The sequence below is a fragment of the Panthera tigris genome, chromosome A3 (assembly GCF_018350195.1).
Source record: "Panthera tigris isolate Pti1 chromosome A3, P.tigris_Pti1_mat1.1, whole genome shotgun sequence".
Taxonomy (NCBI): domain Eukaryota; kingdom Metazoa; phylum Chordata; class Mammalia; order Carnivora; family Felidae; genus Panthera; species Panthera tigris.
This window is the reverse complement of record NC_056662.1, coordinates 16,248,675-16,274,099: the sequence shown is the minus strand read 5'-3', so window position 1 is coordinate 16,274,099 and position 25,425 is coordinate 16,248,675. Positions and strand designations below refer to the sequence as shown.

Below are 25,425 nucleotides of genomic sequence, written 5' to 3'. Positions count from 1 at the left end.
TGCTTTGTCTCTCTCTCTCGCTTTCGCTCTCGCTCTCTCTCTCTCATGAATAAACATTAAAAATATATATACATAATGTTCATAAATTAACTGAATACTCCCATAAATCCTGGATGGACTATTAACTTGCTTACTGCCCAGTCCATTTTCCTGTGAGTAGAAATACAATCCATGGTGCTGGCAATACACTTCACTTGTTTCCTTGTTCCTCTGCCCTAAGATGTTTAGCATTTTGGCATCTATCCCTGGTGACAGCGCTGAGCCCAGAGCCCTGTAAAAGGTTCTGTGAGAACCTGGCTCAGGTAAGGTACTAGCTTAGGTGGATTGACCCATTTTCTGAACTCTGTATGGCCTTCTCAGCACATTGCAATATATTGCAAATCATTGTACGGTGTTTCAGATTCCAGTTTCCATTCAATGCCTTCTCCCTTGCAGTCACCCCAGCAGTGTTCATTCTAACCAACCCCATGGGAAGAGAGCTAGAGTTTTATTTTGCTAAAATAAAATCAACTGGGGGGTGCCTGGGTGGCTGAGTCGGTTGTGTCCAACTTCGGTTCAGGTCATGATCTCACGGTTCATGGGTTTGAGCCCCACGTTGAGCTCTGTGCTGACAGCTCAGAGCCTGGAGTCTGCTTTGGATTCCGTGTCTCCCTCTCTCTCTGCCCCTCCCCCTCTTGCACTCTTTCTCTCAAAAATAAACATTAAAAAATAAATCAACTAATACCTTTAAGAGCTTTATATTTTACAAAATGCATTCACAAATGTGATTGCTTTGAGTCTCAAAACAATTCTGGGAGTTAGGTACATTTATCTCCATTTTACAGATGAGGCCCAGAGAAGTGAAGCCACTAGTTGAACTGGTGAGTGACAGGGACAGATCTCAAACCGGCCTCTTCCTAAAAACTGACCTTTGCCTGCAGCAAAGGAGAGCCAGAAGGAGGAAAATGCCCTTGGGGGCAGGAATCTGAGCTCTGCTGGAGTGGATTGAAGTGGCCACAAGTAGGAGCACTGGGACAGGACAGACTTGTTGGGCCCATGGTTGTGAGAGCCTGCGGCCAGACCTGTGCCTGTGACTTTGGAATCTCTGGGACTGCTCCCTGGTATGGACCCTTGGGCAAATACTGCACTCCCTGAACTTCAGTTTCCCCATTTGCAGGATGAAAATAACTACTCCTCTGCCAACTAGAAGAATTGCTTTGATGATCTGGTGCCGTGGTGCCTATGATGCTGCTGTGGGATCTTCAAAGTGCAGGGCACAAGGAGTCCTTTAAGCCAGGTTTACTTACTCCAGGTGAGGGCAGGTGGGACTCCAATGAGGGTTCCTTTCTTTCCTTTTTTCCTTTTCGACTTCTTATTTTTACCTTCGTTATTTTATAATGTCCTTGTAAAACGAAGCAAGTGATTATGAGATTAAAAAAAACCTTTTTTTTAATGTTTCACTTAATTTTTGAGATGGGTGGGGTGGGGGGGAGAGGGGCAGAAAGAGAGGGAGACACAGAAACTGAAGCAGGCTCCAGGCTTTGAGCTGTCATCACAGAGCCCAATGTGGGGCTCAAACCCATGAACCATGAGATCATGGCCTGAGCCAAAATCCAACTTAACGGACTGAGCCACCCAGGTGCTCTGATTATGAGATATTTAAAGTAGAAATAGAAAACCCCAGGTACTCCCTCACCATCCCCCCACCCCGGCCCCTCACCCCCATATCCTGCTCTGCAGAGAGATAGCCACAGTTTGTGGTTTAGTGCACCTCCTTCCAGGCTTTAAAACCATGTATCCATACATATTTTTATGCATATCTTTATATATATACACATATATATGTATATGTATATATATGTGTGTATATATGTATATGTATATATATGTGTATATATGTATATATATGTGTGTATATATATATATACATATACATATATATACACATACATACACACACACTCACTTATTCATACAATTTTGTTCTTTAAATTAAAAAAAAATGTTCTATACACTGTTCTGCACCTTGCTTTTTTCCCCTATAACAATTTTATCTTGAAGACCTCTATATCAGAGCTGCCTAATTCAGTTGTATGTCTGGGCATTTTATAGATAGATAGATAGATAGATAGATAGATAGATAGATAGATAGATATTTAACCAATTTCCTACCAATGTTATTTAGATCATTGCTAATTTTTAAAATATTACCAATAGTACTGTATTAACCATTAGTGCCATTAACCATTGTTACCATGAGTGCTTGATGGACAAGTTTGTGCCCCTGTAAATATATTCTGAAGGGTTATCCTTGTGATACACATTTTAATACCTGATAGGTATGTTAAACTGCCAGATTCCACTCCCACCGGTGGTGTTCGGGGTGTCCTTTTGTCTTCAGTGGCTCTGTGGGGGGAGAGGGTGATTTTGTCCCCCCTTCAGGGGACATTTGACAGGCATTGGAGACATTCTTTGTTGTCACAGCCTGGGAGGTAGTGCTGGATGCTACTGGTGTCTAGGGGACTGAGGCATCCAAGGATAAACAGGACAGGTCCCGCTGCAAAGAATTATGTCAGTAGTGCTGAGGTTAAAATACCCTGGCCTACACCTGTGCCAGTGCTGGATATTACCAGTTTTTTAAGCTGGCTATTTCTGATAGTTTGAAAAAATGATACCTTATTTTGTTTTGTACCTCTTAAAGAGAATGGAGTTATATTTACTGCTTATGTTATATATTATTTGAATTTGTTATGACGAATGTGTATTAATTTTGTAATTTTCTAGTAAAGCCACCGAAGATTTTTTAAGCAACACCTCTTTAATTATTACTATGCAATCTGTCCTTAAGATTTTGTCATGTAGGGGCACCTGGGTGGCTCAGTTGGTTAAATGTCCAACTCTTGATTTCAGTTCAGGTCATGATCTCATGGTTTGCGAGTTCGAGCCCCGTGTCAGGCTCTGCGCTGATGTGCAGAGCCTGCTTGGGATTCTCTCTCTCCCTCTCTCTCTGCCCCTTTCCTTCTCCCTCATGCTCTCTCTTTATCAATAAACATTAAAAAAAAAAAAAGAGTCATGTAAGTGCCTGTTTGTCTTTCCCTGAGAAGGTGTAGAAAGAATCCCTCAGTGTAGGCCTTGAGAACTTGTCAATGCTCACATTCTCTGGCCTTCAGAATTTCTCTACTGCACTTCCAAGGCACCTTCTCCCCGTGAACACCCAGACCCAGGAGCCAAGTCCAAGAATTATATTAGCCCAGAGATATTCTTTATCACAGACCAGGACCCCCAAATGAAATGTATTCTGCAGCTGACTTCAGGACACCTGGAATACCCACCATGGACTCATCTGCCCAAATGCCAGGAGAAAAAACAACAATAAAAAATCCTCATGCTTATTTCTCAGCTGTGAAACCTGAGATCCATTCACCCTGTGAATTGTCCAGCCTGTCACAGCTGAGCCAAGCCCGTGGTGCTTCTGCAGAGCCTGAAGCTGCTGGCATAGGTTCTGATGCAGCATGAATGCTTTCACGTTCCCTCTGCTGGGTCCTATCAAATGGAAAAGGAGTGGAGCCCAGTCCTAAGTGCTGCTCAGCATGTCAAGGACTCCTGGAGAAGTGCCTACACCTTTCACTTAGCTCAGAGAAGCCGGAGCCATCCTGGAGGAAGTGTGCATGGACAACCTCTCAGTAATCCCGGATACTCCCAAGGAAGTGGCAGAAATGGCACAGACTTGCCTGCAGCCTTTGAAGATCACCCAACAGCAGACTTTCAAAGTGGGAATATCGCTCCTGGCCTAGTGCCAGGTCCAGGACTTCTGCCAGAAGTTCTGTGCCTTTGATCTGCAACCTGTTATGGTTATCCAGTAAGCAAAGGCATATGCGGAGGCTGCCTGGTCTGATGGCTCTCTCCACTCTGAAAGACACAAGTCATGTCAGTGAAATGAAGCATCCAACCTGTGAGGCCAAGAATGCCTGGGACACCCCTGCATTGCTATCTTCATGAGAGAAAACATTTAGAGGTTCAACATGGGAAGGGAAGGGAGTGATCTATGAGAAAGAACACCCATCTGCAAATCAGGGGCTGAGTTCTGCTCTTATCTCATGTACCCTGGGACAGATAACTGTTTTTCTCTAAGGGCCTCAGCTTCCTTGTTAAGTGGTTGTTGGAAGCATTCACTCTGTATTTCAATGTGCAATTTTCTCAAATAATAACATTGCCAACTAGATAAAGCTGGCTAAAATAAAGGAGAGATCTAAAATAGAGTTTAAAACCAGTCCAATATCTGCTGGTTGGTTTTTCTCATTCAAAAGTAATAGATGTTCAGAACAGAAAAAACAAAACAGAACAAAACAAAACAAAAAACCAAGATATGGTCAAGCACAAAGTAGTTCATAGAGAACATTGCCCTGGAGATCATGCTGTTGGCATCATTCTGGGATCCTTCCAGATAAGAGGTTCTTAACTTGGATTGTTTGGATGGGCTTTGTGGGAAGAGAGCCCCTGAGTGATTCAACAACCCCCTTTTGTGGTCCATTTAGGATATTTGAGTTGTTTTGCCATTACAAAGAATGCCATGCACATACAAGCTGGGTGAAAAAGAATTAGCACTTAATGAGAAAGCAAGCAGAAAAAATGGACAATTTGAACACCTGACAAAGGTGCTTTAAAGGGCACAAAAGGATGCCAAATTGTCCCACAATGCACAGAAATTACCAATAAGAGACAAATAGATCAATGCTCACTTTAAGCCATTTACGTTTAAGTTAACACATACTTACTGGACAGGTGCTGCTGTATCTGTTCCAGGTGCTGTGGACTCTACAGGCAGCCCAGCCACTGACCTCACAGCTTTCAAACTGGTGGAGACCGACACGGAAATTATTTCATGCAGAAACTGTCATTTGTGTTTAAGCAAACTACCTTCATGCATGATTGGCACAGTAAAACCCTGAATCATTTTGTTCCCCAAGCTCTTCCTGACCCAGCCTCCCAGCCTCTGAGGGCCTGCGTGTTTCAGCCTTGAGGAGAGTTCTCCTTCCAGCTCACATCCAATCCAGAGGTTCCCTCCAGGTGCCCCTGAATGGAGGCCATTCAACATTTATTTGTCCTCTTCAGAGAACAGGAAGTTTACTACCTGGATTTGAACTCTACTCGTTTGAAACTTTTCCCTCTATTGAACTACATCCTCCCTCCCGGTAGGCTCCTCTGATTGGTCCCAGAACCTCACAAAACAAGCCTGCCTTTATCTCCAACCTGCAGGTCTAAAGAGCTTTTAGATCTTCGGGGGAGGCACCCAATCCCATGGTCTGCCCCCAAGACAGTACCCAGCATCTGTGATGTCCTTCCCTGGCAGAATAGGCCTGCAAGTCCCCTGTTGATTCATCAAACCATGCGCATGCCCAGACTAAACAAAGTATCCATGAACAGATGGTCACGGCATGGGGGCAGCAAGGTCCAGACCTTTGAGGACAGATTATGCTAGTGACACTAGAAAACTTCCTGCAGCTTCAGGAGGGTGGATGGGGACAGAGAGAAGATGAGCCAGCCCTGATTGGAGGACCTAATTGGCTGCCCTCCCAAAAAGAGCCTGTGTGCCTGGAACGGTGCCTCCCACACTAATGTGTGTGCTAATCTCCTGGGGGTTTAATTCAGCAGGTCTGGCGTAGAACCTGAGATTCTGCATTTTTTCTAAGCTCCCAGAGGTATGCTGATACTTCAGGGGATACTTTGAGAAGCAGAGCCCTAGGGCAGTGGTATCATAATACCCAGGAGGAGCTTTAAAAATACAGAAAGTTTGGCCTACCCCAAAGTGACTGATTCAGTCTTCTGGTCCATTTATTAACAAGGTCTCAACCTAGACTGCACATTAGAATCATTTGAAGAGTTTTTAAAATGTTGCTTCTCAGGGTAGAGACTCACTTGTCTTTCTCTCTCTCTCCCTCTCTCTCTCTCTCTCTCTGTCTCTGTCTCTTGCTGCTTTAGTTTGAAAACCTGACCGGCCCAATTTGTTGTGGGAGCAGAGGTTCCCAGCCCTAGCTGCACATCACCTGGGAGAATAATAAAATGTCAGTGTCAGGTCACCTCCCTGCAGACCCACTGAATCAGAATTTCTAGGGGTTAGAGCCAAGAGATGAGCATTCCACAAAGCTCCCTAGATGATTCTGAGGTGAAGCCCCTGATGTGGAGTCTGAGGGAAGAATATTCTGGGATTCCTGATACAGATACAGGTTACCACATGCTCTCCTAAACATTCAGGGACTTGAGTGTTTAACAAGTGCCATGGATGACTTATGAAATGGCAACTTTGGGAAACACTGGGGTAGAGGAAAGATCCCTGGATCAGAGTCAGAAAGACCGTGCTCCTGGTTCGAGACTTCTCACAGGTCACAGGCTCATTTCCTCATCTGTAGAATGGAGGTGATGGTAATTGCATGGGGCAGAGATGGGTAACTACCCCAGAGGTCTACATACGCAGTCTATAGGACAGTTTGTGTTGAAAACCGGCTGTCACAGGCTGTCACAGAGACTACATTTCCCAGCTCCCCTTTACATTTAGGTGAGGCGGCCACATGACTGAGTTCTGCCCAATGGAGCAAGGGCATAAGTGAGGAGGGCTGCTACCCATAAAAACCTCCCACAATGTCCTCTGCTCTCTCTCTCCACTGTCTGCCCATTGGATATTAAATGCCCACTGGATAGCAATGCCTGGGTGATCTTGGAAGCCACATGGGAGGGTTAACAGAACTCTCTGCCCTTCTAACTTGCTGCTAATTGGACCTCATGTGAGTGAAAAATAAACTAGTGTGTAAAGTCACTGTGATTTGGCAATCTCTTAGAGTAGCTAGTGCTTTGTTAACTAACATACTGCCCCTAGGATTGTGGCAAAAATGATCTCATGCAGAGGCTGCAAACTGACAATGCGAGGGCTTGATCTAACCCACAAATATGTTTTGTTATTTCTGTGCCAGCCAGTGTTTTTGTTTTTGTTTTTTTCTCAACACATTTTAAAAGGAGAGATTTCGTGTGATCATCTGGATCTCCAGGTTCCTGAAAACCTGGGATAGCTGGCAGCCATGTTGCAATCCACCGTGGGAGTAATCGGCTGGAACAAGGAGCAGCTGTGCACCGGGTGGAGCATGTGCCCTCCCAGCCCGCCATGTCTCCGCCACACCCTTAGGGCATTACTGGGGCCCTGGTAGCTTCCTGAGTCAGCAGGCCCTGATGTAATAGATGCAGATATTAGATGCATTCACTGTTAGGATTTTTTTTTAAGAAAAAAAATCTGTGTATTTATTTTGAGAGAGAGGGAGAGAGAGCATGTGCGCTTGAGTGGGGGAGGGGCGGAGAGAGAATCCCAAGTAGGCTCGGCACTGTCAGCCAAGGGCCCAACTCAGGGCTTGATCCCATGAACCGTGAGATCATGAGCCAAAATCAAGAGTCGATGCTTAACCGACTGAGCCACCCAGGCGCCCCCCACTGTTGGGATTTTTCACAGCACATTTCTTCAGGTGACTTCTAACTCCCAGGAAAACCATTCATCCTGCCCAAAACTTGGAAGCAAAATCTCCTGAGGGATCTTTACAGGCTGTAAGGATGTGCTCCACCCCCCTCCCACCCCACCCCGCCCATAGCCAGGGCCCTTTCAGCATCTGCTATATATGGAGACAGGGGTGTGTGGAGAAAAGGGCTCAGGTATATCTGGGGATAGATCAGACAGACCTGGATCCTGACCCCAGCTCTGCTTCATCTTAGATGGTGACTGGGGTCAGGCAGTTCGTGTTTCCTGAACCTCTGTGATCCCATCTGTCAGGTGTGGACGTTAGAACTCTTCTCATAGGATTTCTGTAAAGTGTCTGGCGAAAGGACACTTAGACCATGTTAATTCCTTCTCCTTTCCCAGGCCTGGTTTGCCCCCGGGAGTGAGGGAGAAATCAAGCAGTATCTTTAGAAACAAACAAACAAAAAAAAAAAAAACCCAAAACCAACTTCAAATTATTTTTAAAAGATATAAATAAAGTTCCATTGTAGCTGTATTAGTCTGCTCGGGCTGCCACAAATTAGGGTGGCTTAAACAATAGAAGTGTACTTTCTCACAGTTCTGGAAGCTGGAGTCCAAGATCAAGGTCCCTGTAGAGTTGAATTCTACCTCTCTTCTGGCTTATAGACAGCCCCCTTCTCACTATGTCCTCACAGGGCCTTCCCTTGGTGCTTGCTTGAGGAGATTGTGATCCCTGGTGTTTCTTGCTCTTGTAAAGGATTGGGACCCTACCCCTATGACCTCCTTTAGCCTTAATAAGCCCCTTCATCACCAAATACAGTCACATGGGGATTTTGTGGGGGGACAATTCAGTCCATATTAGAAGGAAGACTGGAAGATCCAACAAAGAAAAAAAGAAGCACGCGTGATCTCCTCTTGCCCGTCTCCACTCACTGTGATGTAAACCACTTTTACTGACTATCCTTCTATAATTTATATACTTTAAAATTTAATTGTATGTATTTTTTGGTAACCTGCTTTTTCTTCTTTTTGTATTTTAAATATTATAGTAAGCTAAACTAAATAGAGTTTTTAGAGTAGCTTATATAATTATAACCTGTTTTTAATTGTAACCTTTAAGTTGTAACCTTCCTCATTTGGTAGATATAAATTATTCCATGGTATGAACATACTCTAAGTTATCTAATCCCCTATTGTGTGGACACTTAGAACTCCATTTTCTATGGACTTGGATGTTAGCTCTTGACCTGGGCTAATAACTTCATTCACCTGAGCATCAATGTCCCCATCTGTGTTATCAAGATAGTAACGATACCACCTCAACTGAGCTAATGACTAAAAAGTGCTTAGCCCAGTGTCTGGCACATGGAAAACCCTCAAAGCTGTTACTATAATAACATACATATTATAATACCAGTGGTAGACCCAAGTGAAAAAGTTCCGTCAGGCTCTCCATCTCGCTGTGCATTGAGTTCACATTCAATGGCAACCCCTTGATGGCTGAGTCCATCCCTAGTTCTCATGGAAGAAGGGCAGAAGCAATCCCATCACTGACAAGGAACAGCTAGTCTCCAGTGTGAATTCATACACTGGACTGTCAGTGTATGTATTTCAGGGTTTTTCAGATTCCCGGCACCCAAACTGAATGTTATTTTCCTGATTCAAACTCTCCAGTGACTCCCCAGTGCCCTTAGCATGATGTGATAACTCCTAAATGTGGCTTACCAGGCCTGGCATGACTACTGAGCCTCAACTGTGACCCCTGTCTCCAGCCAGATGAACAGCCACGGGTCCCTGGAACACCCCACCCTCTCTCACCTCTGGGCTTTGTCCCTGCTCTTCTCTCTGCCTGGAACACGCATCCCTTTCCCCATCTTCTTGTATCTGGCTAATTCCTCCTCATTCTTAAATTCTCTACTTAGACATCCTGAGTAGATGCTGATAGCGCCTTACCTGTGTCCCCTACTTTCACCATTTCTGTGCACACCAGCTGACCCCCAGCTGGCAGCACCCACATTTATGGTCTGAGGGCTTTTCGTAGACCCAGGAACCCACTCTGCCGACTGCGGGGCAGGCCTGAAGTGCTGGGGAATTAACACTCCCTGCAAGGAACAGCCTTCTAACAACGGACTGGCAGGACTCGGTGTGTAAATACCCTGGCTCTCTTCCTCCTCGGGAGGGGCTTTACACCAGCCTCAGAGTTTCACTGCGGGATTAAGCTCCAGGCGCCCATGGTGCTAACTTGCTTGAACATATACCTTCCAAGGCCGCCTTTCTTGTCTGTGTCATCCTGCCATTGCCCTCCCAGAGTTTCCTTCTCCCAAATTAACTGCTTGTCCTTGCATTCTTGTCTCAGGATCTGCTTCAGAGAAACCCATACTGAGCGCCATGGCTCCTGAGAGCCTTCCTTGGCAAGTGGGGCAAGCAGATGTCCCTCCCTGACTCTACCACAGCCCCAGTCCTTACCTTAGCACAGCACTCGTCACATTGTGGTATAATTGCCCGGGTCCCCACAGAAACACAGACAATTTACTGGGACAAGTTAAAATGGATGGGGAACATTTGAAAAGATGGTCAACTTCACTTATGACTTAATGAAACTCAAAGAAAGAATGCCAGCCGATAAATACACATAGAAGGGCAAAGTTGAAAATGTTTTTACAGCCTCTGATAACTGATTCAGCCAAGGACCATCAATGGAGGAGAAACCGGATACCCATAAGGTCCTGGTGAGAAGAGGCAAAATGGGCATTTAAACATGGAGAGAGGTGGTTACCACTCAAATCCAACTTGGCGTCATTAATAGCGGGACAACAAGACATCGTGGAGCTCCTGACACAAGGCAAAATGAAGCACATGGCACCACCCACGAAGGAATGATTAAATGTTTGCCCCCAAAATGCCTCACCCGAATCTAGTCTTCCCTTTAGACCCAAGTACTAGTATAGGAAATACAAGGGAGAGTATGACAAGTTAAAGGGCAGAACAGTGACCAATCAGACCCCCAAGTGGAACATTCTACAGGACACCTGGCCTAGTCTCTCTGCGAGTTAACACTGTGGGGAAAAAAAATAAAAAGAAACAAGAACCATTCTCCAAAAAGAGACTTGAGAAGTAACAACAGAATTCATGGCATGGTCCCTGACTGGATCCTGGTTCAAACAAACTATGAAGATCATTCTGGTACGACTGGAGAAATATGAGTATGAACTAGATATCAGGGCCTTATTGTGAATTTTTTTAATGTGAAAAATGTGTTGTTTATGTGAGAAAATGACCTATGCTAGATATAAAGTATGTAATACTGAAGTATTTCACCAATGAAGTACCATGATGCCTATAATTTGTTTCAAAATACTTCAAACCCTCCTCCCTTAATTAAACAAACATGGCAAGCTTTAACCAATGATTGTATTCAGGTGATGGATATATGGGTGTTCATTGAGCTGTCTTGTTTGCTATGTCATATGTTTGAAAATTTTTTATAATAAAAACTCAAAAAGGAAAAGCAAATAAAAACCGTGATACACCATTTTTTACCCAGAGATTCAAAAAGAAACAAAAAAGTTTAACAGTACACTGGGTTGGAAAAGTGCAGGGAAATGGCCTTTTTGTGGATTCTTAGTGGGGAGCGTAATATGGAATAGCCTCTCCCGAGGGAACTTTGACACAGGCAAATTCTTTTTTTTTTAATTTTTTATTGCTTTTTTTAATGTTTATTTATTTTTGACAGAGAAGACAAAGCATGAGCGGGGAAGGGGCAGAGAGAGAGAGCGACACAGAATTCGAAGCAGGCTCCAGGCTCTGAGCTGTCAGCACAGAGCCCAACATGGGACTCGAACCCACAGACCGCGAGATCATGACCCGAGCCGAAGTCAGACACTTAACCAACTGAGCCACCCAGGTGCCCTAAGAGACAAATTCTTTGGTCTAGCAATTCCACTTACAGGAATTTGTCATATAAATTATACTCAAACATGTGCACAAATCTGTATGAATAAGGATTTTTACTGCAGCATTGTTTTTTTTTGTGTGTGGTTTTTATGTGTGTGTGTTTTGTAAGTTGGCTTTACCCCCAGCGCAGAGGCCAACTCAGGGCTTGAACTCTAGACCCTAAAGTCAGACCTGAGCTGAAACCAAGAGTCAGAGGCTTAACTGACAGAGCCCCCAGGTGTCCCTGCAACATTGTTTTTATAACAAAAGATTAAAACAGCACATGTGGCATAGGAGTTGTTACATTTATTATGGCCCGTTCATACGATGCAGACTGTTAGTATGGGCTAGATCTGTGTTGATAGGAAACTCTTTCCAGATATATTGCTAAGTGAAAAATGCAAAGAGCAGGTCAGTGTCTGTCTTATTTTTCACTGTATTTCTGATACCACTGAAGTGACTAGCACACAATGGGTGCACAATGACTATTTATTGAGGGAAGGAATACACATTTGAGGTGTAACTGCTGTGGCATGGACACCTGTATGCATTCAGGTTGAAGACCCAGATAGGGACTGTGGGGCATCCCAGTAGGGTGGGGGCTCATGGCTCTGGTGGTATAAGAATTCACCCAAGGCAGAACAAAAGAGATAAAAGTTTATTGAATACACTGCGAGGCAGCACTTGTGAGACAGCAAAGGGGAGACTGCTGAGAGGTAGTGGCGAGGGGCTAAAGTTATAGGGTGGAGTAAAAGAGTTATGGGGATGTATGCAATTGTCCTTTTTGGGTAACCTTAGGAACTGTGCCTGGTTGCAATTGGTCTCTTAGGGCCTATGGCTATTTCACGGTGGCTTGTTTAATGAACCTGTTTGCATCAGCTCGGTGGTCACTCTGGGCCCTTTTGCCTCGCTCTACATTCCATTGCTCTAGTCTGTTGCCTAAAAGCAGCCTCTACAGGGACCAGATTTTTCACCTTGATGGAATATCTAAGGTCTTACTTCCCTGAATTCAGACATTTGAATTTTTCCTCAAGACACACCATATCCTCCTTTGTAAAACCAAATCATGAACCACAATATACTTTGAGGAAAAAGAAGGAATAAAAATTTCCTGAAAGGATGACAAAGAAGTTGCCGAACCAGGGAGGCTAATGTGGCAACTGGGAGTTAATAGAAAATGTAGCTCCAAGCCTCCTGGCAGCCAAAGCAAAAAGGGAAACCCATGGACTACAGAACTTTTGTTGTCTGGTAGAAGGAAGGACACTGATTCCTCAAGAGCCATGGTCATCAATCTGAAAGGATGATGTGCTAAGGAGTCCTTGCTTGGTAGCATCACATGAGGGAGGGAGGGCAAATTGAGAAGCCTATCTCCCTGGTGCATCTATTTGTTCAGTGGTAAATAAAACAATATTTATATCAAGGGAAGCACGGGTGTATTAGGGAACTTTATATGAAACTCCCATGAATATTAAGCATAAACTAAGTGACAACAGGGCATTACAGGCTTTCTTGGGCTCCTGTAGTTGTGCCTCAGTCTCCTGGGTGAAGATGTGACCTTGGACCAATGACTTGACATTTCTGAGCCTCACCTTCCTCCCCTAGTAAAAATGATTATTGTGCAGATGAATGAGATGATGCGTATAAAGTGCTTGGGTTGATAAAAAGCTTGCTGTGCTGTTGTTTATATCATTATCATAGTATCATGACCTTATCACTAAGATCATATATTCTGGAGCCAGACAGGCTGGGTTCGAATCTCGGCTCCACCGCTTACTAGTTAGGGGACCTTGGACAAGGTCACTTAGCTTCTCTGTGCCTCAGTTTCCTCTTCTGTAAAACGAGGCTCATAGGATTATTGTGAGGACTCAGTGAGTTGATGGTTGTAAAGCCTGGGCACACGGCAAGTGCTATGTAAGCGTTTGCTCTATATTTCATAGTTTGTTCCCCTCTGCCCTTAGAGATCCTTCAGGAGAAATGCTAGGAAACAACAGCTCCAAAGAGAGAAAAGCTATTTCCAGACACTGATTTATACAAGGAATGGGTCTCTATAACACCAGGTGTCCTAAGAGGTATTTGCTTCTTGGAAGACTGAGAGTCAGAATGCGTTAACAATGGTGGAGTCTTGGCAGGTGGCTGGCCAGATATGAGCTATTTGGGGGACATGGCCCATTCTCCTGTGGCTCCTCCAACCCTTCCACGGAGCCTGACGGAGGGGACTGGTAGCTTTTCTAGCAGGGGCCAGGGGCGTCCCTAGGGGAGGAGGAGGGAAGGAGATCCCGGGATCCCCCGCGCCCCTCCCCCACTTGCCCAGCGAGTAATGACATTCACGGAGAGGGGAGGGAGGGAGCGAAGCAGAGGGGCAGGCTCGGCGAGGCCATGTGATGCTGGGCGAGAGAGAGCCGCCGCCGCGGAGCCTCCTTCTTTCCTCCCTCTGATTCCGGGCTGTCATGGCGACCCCCAACAACCTGACCCCCACCAACTGCAGCTGGTGGCCCATCTCGGCGCTGGAGAGCGATGCGGCCAAGCCGGTGGAGGCCCCCGACGCGCCCGAGGCGGCCAGCCCCGCCCATTGGCCCAAGGAGAGCCTGGTTCTGTACCACTGGACCCAGTCCTTCAGCTCTCAGAAGGTAGAGCCCAAGGGAGCAGGGGAGCCGGATGCACCCAGTAGCGAGGAGGCTTGGGGGAGGGGATTCAGGAGGAGGAAGGGGTCCGAGGACCTGGTGAGAGGCTGGAGGGTGGGATGTGGGGGTTCGGGGACCCGGAGGATGGAGGATGCTGGGCCGCTTTCCAGGGAGGTGACTGGCGCTGTCTTGGGCCCCAGGAGCACCGTCCCCAATTCTGGGAACATCCATTCTGCCTCTTTCCCTCCCAGAAAGACCTGGTCTGTTGGAGGGCTGAGAAGAGAGACAAAGGCAAGGGGAAGGGAATGGGCACTGCTGGGAAGGCGGCCTGTTGGAGGGGGCGGCTGCTGCGGGAAGGGAGGAGGAGCGCTTCCTGGGATCCAGCCTCCAGCCCCGGTAGCCCGGTTGTGGGCCTCCCTCCACGCTGCTGTCCTGGATCCGACAGGCCCTCCAGATCACAGCTTCTGCCCAGCTGGGAGCCTTCCTCTGGCTGGGGCTTGAAGGGTCTGTCCCTGGTCCTCTCCCGCACCCCCACTTATCTTGAGCTGAGAAAGGAGTTAACCCATCTCCTAAGGCAAGCTCAGTTCGGCCCCTAAAATCTGTTTTGCTCTTAAAGACAGAGAGGGCCCCTCAGCGCCTTCGCAGACCCAGTTGAGCTGGGTCGCAGTTGGGAATCCAGCCTGATGCTGAGTTATCAGGGTTCCCGCTTCCTGGGGGCGAGGGCCAGGCACAGCGCCTGTGACAGGGGCGCCTCTAGGGGCGCAATCTCCCACCCTAGGCGGCTGTCCGTCAGTGGGGCACGAATTCAGCACCATGGCCAGGGCCCAACAACGTGTGCTGCTGGGTTCCAAGTGGCACCCATTGTCAGACCCTGGGATTCCTCTTCTCCCTGGGAGATCCTTTTGTTCCATTCACTCATTTTCCAGATAGAGAAACAGGTTCCGTAAGGAGAAAGGGCCATGGAGCCAAAAGACTTGGGTTTGAGTCTTGGTCCAGGCTCAGTTCATCATCTGGAAAATGAGATAACAATAATTATAATAATAGCAGCTACTTCTAATTCCCAGCCCTTCTCAGAGTTGCTGAGAGAGTTGTTGAAAAGGCAGTATAACTTCGTGTTCTAGACTGGCAGAACTCAAACTTGAGCATACATTGGAATCACTGCATGGTCCTGGTTAAAACACAGACTGCTGGGTCCCACCCCAGATGTTCTGATTCAGCAAGTCTAGAGTGGGGCTCAAGATGCTGCATATGTCCAGCCAGCTACCAGTGATGCTGATAAAGCTGGTCCACTGATCCCCCTTTGAGTAGCTCCAGTTTAGAGTATAGGCTGAGGCCAGACAGTCTCCAGTGGAAGAGCCATCCTCCCCAGTAATTCACTGTAAAACTTTAGACAGGTCGCCTTGCCACTCCAAAGCCTCAGTTTTATAATCTGTAAAATGGAGCTAATGGCAGTACCTTTCTCAGAGGGCTATTTTGAGGGTGAAATAAGGTGACACAAAAGAAGTGCTGATGGCAGTGCCTGGCACAGGGTCAAGTTTCTGATCATTATAGGTGTGATATCACCACAGTGCTAGGTGAAGGAGGGGTCGAGTTAACCAGGGCCACTCTGGGACTCATCTGTAAAATTTACAAATGCCTGCTGAGCACCTACTGCATGCCAGGCTCCGTGCAAGTTGCTGGAGTTTGGAGATGTATCGGACTGACGTCCAGATTTCAGAATACCTTCCTATCCAGAACCTCAGGATCCAGACCCCAGTGATTGGGACTGGACAGGGGACAGAGGGATGGTACTTTCCATTACCATTCCCAAAGGGAGCTTCCTGCTCCTCCCCTTGCCCCCATGGAAGATTTCCTATTCAGCCTGCACTCAGGGCTCAGGTAGCCCCTTATTCAGGCATGGGACTGCTCACTGCAACCTCATTTGTGACCAGGCCAGCCTGGGAATCCTCCTGCCTCCCCGTCCATGGACTTCCTGTTGCCTAGGGGCCTGTGGTGGGTTCTAGAGACAGTGTATCCTGGTGGAAAGGGCATGGGCTTTGCAGTCAGATGGTCTTGGATTCCATTCTCATCTTGAGTGCTTACTGGCTGTTTGACCTTGGACAAGTCACTTAACCCCTCTGTGCCTCAATATCCTCATCTGTCAAAAGGGACTTTTGCATCCAACCCTGCAGAATTCCTGAGGGTTTGAGAGGACATGGACATATGTTAAGTGTCTGGACCATAGTAGGAGTTTAGCAGGTGAGTTTCCTTCCTTTCAGTCCCAAAGAGCCCTGCCTGCATTCGGGGAGCAGTTCCCCTTTGTGGAGCATCTGAGAAGCCTGTCCTTAATACATGAATAGCAGAAAATAGCCCACCCCCGAGAATGGTGGTGGCTCCATGGGACATCTGGGGACTATTCCAGAGCTAGAGGGCAGCAGGACAGTGAGGGGAGCCAGAGCCCAGACTCTGGGGCCAGACAGCCCAGGGTTCAGTCTCAACTCTGCCACTGACCAACTGAGTAATTCTGGGTAGGTTGCTCAGCCTCTCATGCCTCAGGCATCACGTCTGTAAATTGAGAAAAATAACAGCACCTCCGGGATAGGGCTGTTGTGAGGATTCAGCAAATGTATCCATTAAGTCACCTAGAGCAGCACCTGGCACACAGAAAGTGCCCAGTAAGCGCACTTACATTTACTAGACAGGAGAGCAAATCCTGACTGTGCCACTTCCCACTGCGTGACTGTGCACGTGTCTTCACTTCTGTCAGTCTCCGCTTCCTCCTGTGTTCAGGAGGAACGGTTCCTACCTCAGAGGGCTGTGAAGACTGAGATCATGCATGGTCACACACTTCGCACAACGCCTTAAAAATGACACGCTAACAGTGAACTTTCAGGCACCATCATAAGTGATCATTTGAGGCCACAGGGTTCAAAGGGGGTTCTAAATGCAAAGTGTAGATGTTAGCTTGCTTCTGAGGCTGTTTCTGGCCCCCCCCCGCCACCTTCTCCTTGGCTTGGGGGGGTGGGGAGGGGGCAGAAGGGTGAGACTGGAAGGGGCAAGAGTCAAGACACCAGCATCCAGTGCTGGCATTCTCATTCACTAGCTTGTGGCCTCAGGTAGTTCCTGATCCTCTTTGCTCCTCAGTTTCTTCCACATGAAAATGGACTACACGTTGATACAACTTGAATTCCTCCCTCCCCAGGAGGGAAGAATTACCCTGTCTCTGTGTGTCCCCATCCCTTTGAGCATCTTTCTGTCCTCACACCAGGCAGTTTTTCAAAAACCAAGATTGCTATTTACTGGCTGTGTGACTTGGGACAACTTAGCGCTGTCTCTGTGGCTATTTCCTCTTTTATAAAACGGGCATGATACTAGTACCTACCTCATTAGGCTTTTTGTGAGGATTAACTTAATTAATACACATAAATGTCTTAGAGTAGCGCCTGGTACAGAGAAAGCCCTTTTTGGGAGTTAGCTATATTGTTGTGATTTCCACCCAGGTGAGCCTCTGAGAGCCGTCCTTGGCTTCCTGCAACAAGCTTGGTTCAAGTTTCCCTTATTCCATCCTCTCAGGGTCTGCCCTTTTCTTGGAGGTACCCTTGGGGAGAACCTGGCCCAGCCTTCTGCCCCCAGGAGTGAGAGGCCCAGGTCAGGGTCCTGTCAGAAGACAGTCCTGACACCCAAGACTGAGCAGGTCTTCCAGAGGCCCCTCTCAGACATGGCAGGAGGAAGTGAGAATGGAGGGTGATCTCTACCTCCTACCCGGGCCTTGCCTTTCAAGCTCTTGGGCACTGGCTCCTGGCCCGGTCCACGCTGCCCTTGACAATTTGCCCCACCCCCACCCCCAGAGGCTCACAGGTGGCAACCGCAGACCTCCCCATTCTTCCCAGAAGCCTGCAGTGGCTCGCCAGGGGCCTCCAGGAAAGAGCCAGAATCCTCGTCATGGCCTCAGGCTCTACCTCAGGATCCTAACCTTCCTTGGGTCACAGACCCCTTCATCAATAGAGGGGAGCCTGTGAACCTTTCTCAGAATAATGCTTTTAATGAAATAAAGTAAAATACATAACATTACTAGAAGGGAAGCCAATCGAAGTATAGCTGTTGACATCCTTATAAAACAAATTCATTATGTAATAATATATGTTTCTGTATTAACCCATTCTATAACCTTACCTGGTGGCAGGACTGATCACTGTAGTGTCGAAGTCGTGATGAGTGTAACTGTAGCAATGTGAAGTGATGAAAGTATCTGATGTCTTGTGGTGACAATATTTCAGGCACTGCGAACACTACCATGCTTTGTCGCCCACGCTCATAATTGAAGAAAATGATAACTGTCAGTATGAGATTATTGAAAGTAAACATGTGATTTCCCCATCTTAGTTCAAGGAGCCACGGAATTTATTCACGGAATCTGGGGTCTTGATTAAAATGCCCTGTGCAGGGCCTCATCCCCTCTCATCTCCCCGCCCACCCTGTTCCAGCCACACCGGCCTCCTCATTGTGTTTCGAACATGCCAGACACGCTCCTGCCTCAGGACTTTTGTGCTGACTGTTCCCTCTGCCTGGAACTCTTTTCCTCAGATCCCTGTGTGGACCCCTCCTTCACCTTTATTAATTAAAAAAAAAAAAAAAGGATGTTTGAGATAAATACACTGAAGCTCAGAGACTCTTAAGTGTCTTTTACAAAGTCATACAACAACTAAATGGTTGGGCACAGACTCCAAGCCAGCCCATTGCAATTGCCTGGTGAGGAGGGATAGTCCCAACTCTGAAGCACCAGTGAGCTAATTCCATGCACCCGCGGAGAAGATGGTTTGCCCAGGGGTGGCTGATGTCTGGTCACACTGAGTGGTGACCACCAAGGCTGGTCCAGCCTCCAGGATGCAGAGAGGCAGATGGCCTTGGTGACTGCATGCCCTTCCCCTGGACCTGGCTTCCTCCCACACTCCCCTCCCCCGCAGGATGGCACACGGTTCTGGCCTGCAGCTCCGCTAAAGGAGAAAGTCTCCTTGGCCGCCTGCCGGCCTGACCCTGAGGCAGCTCCAAGCAAAACTGTTACATCTCTAAAGATAGTCCCCTCCCCAGGCACTAGCCCCATCTGGCACCCTCACTAGAGTTCCAGGGCAGGACCTGGGAGTGGTCCCTGGGAGCAGGTGCCCTGCCAGGATGCAAGGCCAAATGTCCGGACCTGTCAAGGACAGAGGCCTGGTTTGGTTTCTGTTTCCATCCATTCAGCTTGGTCCCAGCTTGGCCTGGAGGCTGGATGGCTGGGCAGAGCGCGATGGTTCAGGGCCAAGGATGCCAGGATGGGCCGGAGGAAGGGAATGGGCAGTTCCGCTCCAGCCAAACTCCAGCCTTGATGGCTCTGGGGCTCCTCCTGGGCTCAGGCAGGAGAATATACACATGCACACTCACCTACACATACACACAAGGACACACACTCACACGTGCATATGCACACTCATATCCACACTAATGCACACGCACTCACACAATGCTTTAATACTCACTCAGACACTCATCCATACACACCCGCACTCATGAACACACGCACACACACACACACACACACACACACACACTTGCACACTCATGCAGTTGGTACTCACGTTCAGGCTCACGCATGTATACACTCACACACCCAGACCCAACAGATGCCACCCCCGGTGCTCTCTCTCCGCCACAACTCCTCCGCCTCTCTTAGAATCAGCCATTCCTCCCACTGTCTCCTGCGTGGTCCGAATGTAGCGTCAGCTGGCAGCAAGGCGCTCCTCCAACGTGGAGTCCAGCCCTCATTCTACTCATGATTAAAAGGAGGCTCGGGAAGGGGCAGTGACACTCTAAGGTCACATAATAGCATTGCTGTGGCAGAGCCAGGGTGAGGACCTCCCAGCCCCATCTGTAGGACCTGCTTTTGGCTAATGGAGCAAACGAATCTGTGAATGAGCACTGGGGGTTCAGGGGCTAATTACTTCTTCCTCCCCACATGGAAAGAGGTGTTCATGTTAGCTGTGAGGGTTGGGCATGAAGTACTCTAGGACACCAATCATGATGGTGAGTGTGTGTGTGTGTGTGTGTGTGTGTGTGTGTGTAATAATGATGGTAGAATCCATGTATTAACCTCCCGTGCTGGGACTTTATCCATATGATCCCATCTCAACCTCATGTCAAGCTTGAAGGAGTGGATTACATTCCTCATCTCATAGAACCTAAGATTAGAGAAGCCAAGTAACTCATCCAAGATCACACAGCAAATAAACAGCAGAGCCAGGCTTCAAGTCTAGATCTGTCTGCTTCCAGAACCTGATCTCATGCAAGTAGCTAAGACACAATATGCCTATGGGGTGCCAGGCACTGTTCTGTAGGGACTAATGTATCTAATCCTCACGGCAGCCCTCTGCGGGAACTGCTAGTGGGACTCTCATTGGACAGATGAGGAAACTGAGGCACACAGATGTAAAGCCAAGTCACCCAGCAAGTAGGTGCCAGAGCTGGGATTTGAACTGACAGTCTGGCACCGAGTCCAAGGTCCGACTATGACACCATGCTGACCCTTCTGAGTGCTTAACTCCTGGCATCTGGGAGGGAGGCTGTGGACATCCAGTCCCAAGAGCTACCGACCGAGTGTGTGTGGGGACACTGATGCTCAAGGAGAACCACTTTTGCTAGGCTCAGGGATGCCCTCCCTTCCCCCTGCCCTGGAGCCTTTGGTAGAGTCGCTTGCCATCTTTTTGCTGGGGAATTTGGACAAAAGTCATCTTTCTGAGTCTCAGTCCACAAGCAGGGGACAGTTGGACCAAGTGATATCTAATTATCTTCCAACTCAGAAATGTTGGGCTGGGTTAGGAGCAGGCCCCAGCCTCAAGGCTCTCCATTAACTTCTACCAGCTCAAATATTCATCTGGGACCCCCTAGAGACATAGGGAAAGACTAAGGAGGGGGCAGGCCCAGGACTCCCTGAAGGTGCCCGCAGGAGTCAGGACCCACTATTTCCGGTTTCAGGTCTACTGCTAAATTGCTGTGTGACTTTGGGTAAGTTACTTGCCCTCTCTGGGCTTTGGTTTTCTCATCAAGAAAAACAGGGAGATAGCCTCTGTTCTACCCTCTTTTGGGAAGCTGTTGTGAACAACAACCAGATGGGAAAGTGTCTGGGGGCAATAAAAGGCTCAGCTGATGTTGGCAAATTATTTTCCACCTTGCTTTGTTTCCTAAATAATTTGAGAAATATTGCTATCGATCATGTTGATGATAAGAATTCCTATGAATTTCCTGGCCAGATGTACCCCTGGAGGCCAAGCTGAGTGTCCAGTCATAATAGTGAAACCATGACTTGAGTGCCATCTATGTGCCAGACACTGGGGTGGTACTATTAATACTTCCGTTTTGCAAATAAGGAAACTGAGGCTCAGGAAGTTTAAGGAATCTGCCCAAACACACACAGCAGAGCCAGGAATCCTATCCCAGGTATGTCCAGCTGTGAAACCCAGTCCCATAACTATGAGGGAGCCCTGACCCTTGGCCCCAGATAGGGCTGTGTTCCTCCCACCAAGAGGCGCAGGGCCCTGGGAGAGTCCACCTGCCCAAAGAATGAGCAGGAAGCAACAGTGCCCCCTCCTGTGTGTGACCTCTGACCTCCCTTCCCACATGCCCCACCCCACCTGGGCAGAGTGTCCCCCGTGCGTCCGCCCGCCTTCCCCGCTCTGACCCTGGCGCCTGCAGGTGCGGCTGGTGATTGCCGAGAAGGGCCTGGTGTGTGAGGAGAGGGACGTGAGCCTGCCGCAGAGTGAGCACAAGGAGCCATGGTTCATGCGGCTCAACCTGGGGGAGGAGGTGCCCGTCATTATCCACCGGGACAACATCATCAGTGACTATGACCAGATCATCGACTACGTGGAGCGGACCTTCACAGGAGGTACGGCCGCCACACCCACAGGGGCTCAGCCACAGACCCCAGGGACCCCACAGAACCTTGGGGAGCCTGAGGAAGCTCACTGGGACTGTGGACAAGGCCCAGTCTCCCCCAAAAGGAACAGCGGGATGGCAGACAGGGCTCAGATGCCCACCACCCGCAGGGACCACAGGGCCACAGGTATGGCCACGATCCTTGGGATGCTACAAACCCTATCCCCAGGACTCCAGGGAAAGGGCTGGCCCAGACATGGCCCTAGGAGCAAAGGGGCTACAACCTCCATCCCCAGGAGCTCTGGAGTCAGAAGCATGGCCATAGGCCCTCCGAGCCCCCGGGCAGGAGCTGGACCCAGACCATCCTAGCCACCAGGAGGGGCTCAGGTCTTCTGGGGATGCCAAGGCACAGGCAGGGCCCAGCCCTCTGAATCCCTATAAGCATAGTTAGGGCCATGGACTCCCCAGGAACCCCATAGACCTGGCCCCAGGTACCCCAGAACACTGCAGATGTGAGCAGGGCCCAGACACCCTGGAACACCACAGGACCCTATGTCCTCTCCTGCCCTCCAGCCTTCTTCAGGTTCAGAAGCCCACTGCCTATAGCAGGTGCTATAAACCACAGCTGAGAGGGGTCCAGGGCCCAGACATGCACTGTGGAGAAAGAATACGAATTAGTTGCCAACAATGAAGAATTAAGGAGAGTTCAGTTTTAAACATCCAGGTTTCTGGCTTCTCTTGAAGCCTGCCAACACTGGGCCTAGACTCCCATCGGGCAGCCCCTCAGCAGACAGCTTGGCAGGACTCCAGGGAGGTGAGGTAGGCAGGCAAGACCACTAGGATCCCCTTGTCAACCGGGGGGAAACTTTATCTCAAGAGCCCGGGGAAAGGGGTGGCACCTGGGCCACGACGATTGGGGTTCCAGCACACCGGGGTTGAAGGACAGGGTGCCAGAGCCCGGTCTGTCTGAATGAGAGGGGTAGGGGGCCGGGGCAGGACCCGTTGCCCCCCAGCCCAGCCCCGGCTGTGCCCCACAGAGCACGTGGTGGCCCTGATGCCTGAGGCGGGCAGCCCACAGCACGCGAGGGTCCTGCAGTACCGGGAGCTACTGGACGCGCTGCCCATGGACGCCTACACGCACGGCTGCATCCTACACCCCGAGCTCACCACGGACTCCATGATCCCCAAGTACGCCACGGCTGAGATCCGCAGTGAGTGCCATGGGTGACCCCTCAACAGGAGTCCTTCCCCTCCTCCACATCTTCTCCCCACTGTGTGTCTGTAACTCCCCCTCTTCCTCTTATCCTTCCTGGTCTCCCTCTTCCCGTCCCTGCCTCTGTCTCCACCCCCTTTCTCTCTGTCTCTGTTCATCTCTCTGGCCCTCGCTCTGGGTGTCTCGTGCTCCATCCTCTGTCTCTCTCCCTTCCTCCCTCCTGCTTGCCTTCTCTCCACCACTCTCCCTGGCCGTCCATCTCATTTACCCACTTTCAAACCAAAACGTCTCTCCCTCCCTGGCCGTCTCATTCCCCTCTCCTGCCCCTCCTCTTGTCCTGCCATCCCGTACAGAGGCTGTGGGCTGTCTGCCCTCCCAGAGGCTTGTCTTGTCCGTGGAGAGCTGGAGCACATTTGTACTGGAGGAGTCCCAGCCCCAGACACCTGGGGTCAGGGCCCAAGGAGGTCAGGACTAGAGCTGGTGATCCAGGGCAATGAGCGACTTCAGGGTTGGTGTCACCAAGGAAGGCTGCCCAGATATGTAAGGCCCCTGTGAGGTCTCTTGTTTCTGATTGAAGCATCACCCACGTCCTGTCCTAGCTGCTAGTCTGGACATGCCCATAGCCTGGTTCATCTTTTTGTTTCTAGCGCCTGGTCAATGGGGGTTAGATTAAATCAGATTATCCATCAACAGTTATTTACAGACTTTGGTCCAGGCCCTGTGCAGACACCATGGGATCCTATAGACAGATGAAGTGTGATGATTCTAAGTAGATACTAGGTACTTAGTTAATGGTCACTTCCTCTCAAAGGCGTGAGCTGTTGTTTAAAGTGGGAAGGGGCAGGTTGTGGAACTTGATCTTGTCCCTTTAGAGTACCCTTGAATAAGACCTGGAATCTATCAATATCATCTTGTCTCCATTCAGTCAACACTTATGAGGTCTCCTACGACCCAGGCGCTGGGCAGGGGTCTGGGGACCGATGGGGACAGTCACAGCTTCTACCCTCCCAGGGTCACAGTTCCATCACAGATAAGCAGAAAGACAAGTGGCCAGGTAATTGCAGTGTGGGACTAAACACATTTGAACAACTTCTCAGGAGGACAGTCTGGCACCCTATATCAAACACAAAAAGGCCCACACCGTGGAGATTATCCTGCAGTTACAATTGGACGTGTGCACCAAGAATCACCATTGCAGCATAGGTGGTAATAGCAAGAAGTTGGAAATAACTCAGCAGTGCATGAGTTGGGAACTGGGCAAAATATTCTAGTATTCCCACAATAGAATACTGTACAGCTGTTTAAAAAAATGAGTATAAGGGATGCTCCCTAAGATATGTTAGGAAGTAAGAATAAAGGAAGGCAAAACAAATGCATCTAGTGTGCTATCATTACTATATTTAAAAGGGTGTTAAATGGATACCCAGGTGCTTGCAAACACCAAGATACACGAGAAGCTGCCAATAGGGTTTGCTTTCAGGAAGCAGAACTAAGAGACCACAGACTGAGGGGGGAGAGATTTACTTTTCACTGCACATTCTTTAATATTTGAATTTTTAAATTTTTTTAATGTTTATTTATTTTTGACAGAGAGAGAGAGAGAGAGAGAGAGAGAGAGAGAGAATGAGTGAGGGAGGGGCAGAGAGAGAGGGAGACACAGAATCCAAAGCAGGCTCCAGGCTCTGAGCTGTCAGCACAGAGCCCGACGCAGGGCTCAGACTCAAACCACAAGATCATGAACTGAGCCGAAGTCGGATGCTCAACCGACTGAGCCACTCAGGCGCCCCTAATATTTGAAGTTTTAAACAAGTATACATGTATAACCTGTTCAAAAACTAATTGGTTAAAATTTTTTTAACCAAAACCAATCAGTGTTATGGTAAAGGAAGCATGGAGGCTATGGGAAGATGCCCATTCCAGCCTCTGGGGGCCTGAAGGTCTTCTGAAATGCAGCAACATCCAAGGATGACCAGGAGGTAGGAGGGGAGGGAGAACCCTTTCATTGAGGGGGAAGAGAGGGTGTAGTGTGTTCAGGGAACTGAAGGAAGTTCAATGTGGATGAAGTGTAGTCCGAGGCAGGTATGAGTGGCCATGCTGTGAGTCTGGGGAGTAGGCCTGACAGATTTGGAATTTTGCCCAAAGAGCAGTGGAGAGACAGGGATGGACAGTGACATGATCTGATGTGCATTTTACAAAGTTCCCTCACTGAGTTAGGAGGTCCTGGCTGTCATCTAGGTGAGCAATGACGGTGGCCAGGACTGGATGGAGGCAGTCCCTAAATGCTTCTGGGGGCTGGAGGC

At 48.6% G+C, this 25,425-nt stretch overlaps 1 protein-coding gene across 4 annotated transcripts in view; it reads left to right on the top strand.

Moving 5' to 3' along the window:
- Nucleotides 1-25,425, top strand: part of GDAP1L1 (ganglioside induced differentiation associated protein 1 like 1) — a 52,663-nt gene that overhangs the window by 9,892 nt on the left and 17,346 nt on the right. For 3 of the 4 annotated variants that reach the window (XR_006215428.1, XR_006215427.1, XM_007077737.3), the window contains exons 1-3: nt 13,855-14,034; nt 21,730-21,922; nt 22,950-23,123. Coding sequence is in view for 1 of the 4 variants with exons in the window: in XM_007077737.3 (XP_007077799.1) it covers nt 13,855-14,034; nt 21,730-21,922; nt 22,950-23,123 (547 nt within the window). In the remaining 3 variants the exon portion in view is untranslated. Of the gene's footprint in view, nt 1-1,156; nt 1,292-13,854; nt 14,035-21,729; nt 21,923-22,949; nt 23,124-25,425 lie in introns of those variants that run through there. The other variant, XR_006215429.1, reaches the window with a different exon arrangement.